General features: G+C 33.8%; 1 protein-coding gene across 1 annotated transcript; it reads left to right on the forward strand.

Moving 5' to 3' along the window:
- Nucleotides 1-338: 338 nt before the first annotated feature.
- LOC145094352 (putative F-box/FBD/LRR-repeat protein At4g03220) lies at nt 339-3,579 on the forward strand. Its single transcript, XM_079032589.1, has 5 exons — nt 339-417; nt 507-588; nt 1,545-2,527; nt 2,944-3,123; nt 3,281-3,579. Exons 3-5 carry the CDS (start codon nt 1,595-1,597, stop codon nt 3,296-3,298), a joined length of 1,131 nt encoding a protein of 376 aa, XP_078888715.1. The 5' UTR covers nt 339-417; nt 507-588; nt 1,545-1,594; the 3' UTR covers nt 3,299-3,579.

The raw sequence follows: 3,579 nt of genomic DNA on the forward strand, positions 1-3,579 counted from the left end.
ACAAAATTTGTTAAAAAATATTTGAAGTATTATTTTCGTCAGAGGCGTTCTAAACATATTTTGGGTCTAGGAAGAAAAAAAAATAACTCTTAAGATACACAAATATCATCAAGTTTTTTTGTAATACTTTAATAATTGAAAAAAAAAAAATTATTATATTATCTTCTAAATATAACAATTTTTATAAAAAATTTATATACTTTAAAAAATAGGCCCCGGTCGCAACTATTGCCCAATGGACCTGATTTTCGTCAACCCAACAAACCTTGTAGAGTTGTGGGCATAAAATATAATTTGCCCAAATTTCTTAAAATAATATTTGGAGTATTTAATTTAGACAAATTTTGAAGGTAAAAATATTTAATTTTGCAAATGTGGGTTTACCGGTTTAGCATGGAATTCGCCTTGTACTAAGAGGTACGTCTCTCTCAAACCCTAGTTTCTCGTCATCCATGCATTACAATACCAATTTCCGCTTGCTAACCTTACAATTTATCGTGCATTAGTTGATTGGAGGTTCATAGATTAAGAGATTTAAACAAGCAAGCGACCATACTATCAGGAACAAAGTTGAGCTTTTTGTCAGATGTACGTATTAACGAGTTTATGTTTATTTCACTGATGTGTGTGGACTGTGGAGTGGTTAATATCAATATGATCAATACTGCATTGATTACAAAAGACTACGACCTCTGTCAAAGAGGCAATAACATTTTGATTATAAGAAGTTCTTAACCCTCTACTGTTCATATTCTAAGATTGACACGGATGTTTAAGATTTTTAGTTTTAATTTGTTATTTTTCATGGTGATGGCTATTTATTTGTTTGATGTAATCGTCATTAACACCTCTAATCAAAATAATTATTATGAAGTTCTTAAAGTTGCTTAAATAACGTATTTCAGATCATTGCTATATTACAAACATTAGTTTAACAGGTGATCAGACTATTATTAGCCTATTGGAATTGAGGATTTTCTTGTTTCTCCCATTTCATCATTCGTATATCACTATATATATATTCAGTTTGTGTTATATGAAATTACTTTTCTATATTTGTTCTTGTGGTATTAATTCTACTTATTTTGGGCATTTATACACTTGTATCATAAATGCAAAATTGGTTTCCTAATATGTTTGAAAAGGAAGTCTAGGTGTAGGATGTAGAATTATATCATTGTTGTGGATCTTAACTTCACTAGCAGAAAAGGAAGAAGGCAAGTCTTGTTTAGAATAACAATCATACACTTATCAGCTAGCTAAAAGATTTATCAAATTTGCCAACAGCCTTAATACATTAATGAAATGGCAATAATATACAAGATGTGATTTGATGTATCAGTGTTAGAAAATAAACTTTGTTCATTAGACCCTCAAGACCAGCCTTATTAGCAGCACTACCTGATGCATTATTAATGATATGTACTAACTAACCTGTGTTCCTTATTTAGTAGGTGTTGTTTGCATTAGGACACAACATGTATAAGAAGTATTATTCTCTGCTATCCAATTAATTCATTTAACTTTTACGTTATGAAGTGCAGATTATCGTTAGATACGGGATTGTGATTAGTGGAGGCAAAAAAGAAGGAATATGATGGTAGAAGATAGATTGAGCATCATGCCAGATGAGCTTATTCATAAGATTCTGTTTTGTTACGACATGAAATTTGCTGTTCAGACATGTTTGTTGTCATCAAGATGGAAGCTTGTCTGGACATTGATGCCCTGTCTTGACTTCTCAAGTCGGCAGTTCTGTACTTTACATAAGTTTGCCGAATTTGTGACTCATGTCCTGTCTCGACGCAACCATCAAATAGAAGTGTCTTTCGTAAAGCTAGATTTCTATGGAGCAGCTGATCAGGATTTTGTGAGAGAGATTGCAAACTATGCACTTTCTCACAATGTTCAACAACTAACTGTCTCTAGTTCGTTCTCAAATAGCCGCCAAGTTTACCCTTCTTGCCTATTTAGGTCTCAGTCTCTTAAGCATTTCACACTGACTTGCAATTATATGCGACTTTTCACTACTAAAACTGAAGCACCATTGGATTTTCCATCTTTAACAACTTTGAATCTCAGTTACATCATATTGTCGGGCGATGTTTTCTCCAAGTGCGTAAACTTAAAGAATCTCACTTTAGAATGGTTCACCATCAAGGATGTGGAAGTATTTGACATCATTACACCTCGTCTTTCTAATCTCATGCTTATCCATGGCAGACGTTCAATAGCAATCAATGTGAATGCACCTCAACTTCAGAATCTCACAATAAGCAATTGCTATTTCAGTTCCTTGAATGTTCCACCAGGACTTTCGTCTTTGTGCTACACATTTCAGATGTCGCCTTGTAGTTTTGTGCGATTCTCTAATGATCAGTTTCATTCTCTAAACAAAGTGACTATCTGTTTGTCTGACTGTTATCCAACCATGCCATGGAATGAGGAAGGAGCTCGCAAGATTATTAACACGCTTCAACAGCTCCATAGTGCCAGATATGTTACACTTAACGCGGACATTGTTGAGGTTTGTTGATATCGTATCACTCATTTGTGACATTTAGTTTCTACTATGGAAATACTTGGTGCAATCCGAAAAGGAAAACAATATGACAACATGGCTTGTTTCTTTTAATATCCTTTAAGAAGAATCTATTGGCAGTTCTAGCATTTCATATACATGGCATCTTGTTCTCACCCGGACTGTAATCACAGAACATTGTTTCCACCGGTAGACTTCAAATATTGATTTCTAGTATCATGTTTTTAGTTACATGAAAAGTCATTTTTTCATGTCTGTTTTCTTCTGTTTCTGAAATGTGAGGATTAGCTTCTTATGCTTACCACCTCATATTAATTATCCACATTACTAGCTACACATACACTACTGATATGTATATTCATGCATGTTTAATGTATATATATCTTGTCATTTCTGTGCAGTATATTTCCTTATTTCCAGATTTGTTTTCTCAATATCCTTCACCCTTTAGCAACTTGATTTGCTTGACTATGGACTGCCGCAAGAAGAAGGATGCAGTCATAGTAACAAAGTCTAGTGAAGCTAGAAATTTCTTTCTTGAGAACTCTCCAAGCGCCACTTTTACCATGCTATTAGCCAAGGTACTTACTTTAATCAGAATCATATATTCATCCCTTCCCTGTCGATGACCTTGCATTGATTCAAAGTTAATGCATTTCATTCATCCATTACATGTTACTCTACTCGCAAGGGTTATTTAGCCTAACACTTGTATTATCTTAACATTGTATATCTCAGGTTCATAGTAGAAGATGATGGGTGCTTGAAAGTGGTTTTTGTTTACCTATGGACTGGTGGATTATAGAATCCTATTTATGAGCTTTTGTTTGCGTATGGTTACAACTTATAGTAAGTAAAGGTTTGAAGCTTCCGCTAGACACATGATATGTGTACTTATATTTTAAAAATGATATTATGCTAGTCTGAAAATTACAAGTTTTACAAAACCCCTACCAAACTTTCAGCAGCCAGGTGGGCATGATAGAACCCACTCAATTTCCTCACCATAATGAATCAATACACTCTTTATTTAGTCT

This window comes from Lactuca serriola, chromosome 3, assembly GCF_051521515.1.
Source record: "Lactuca serriola cultivar US96UC23 chromosome 3, Lser_US96UC23_V15, whole genome shotgun sequence".
NCBI lineage: Eukaryota > Viridiplantae > Streptophyta > Magnoliopsida > Asterales > Asteraceae > Lactuca > Lactuca serriola.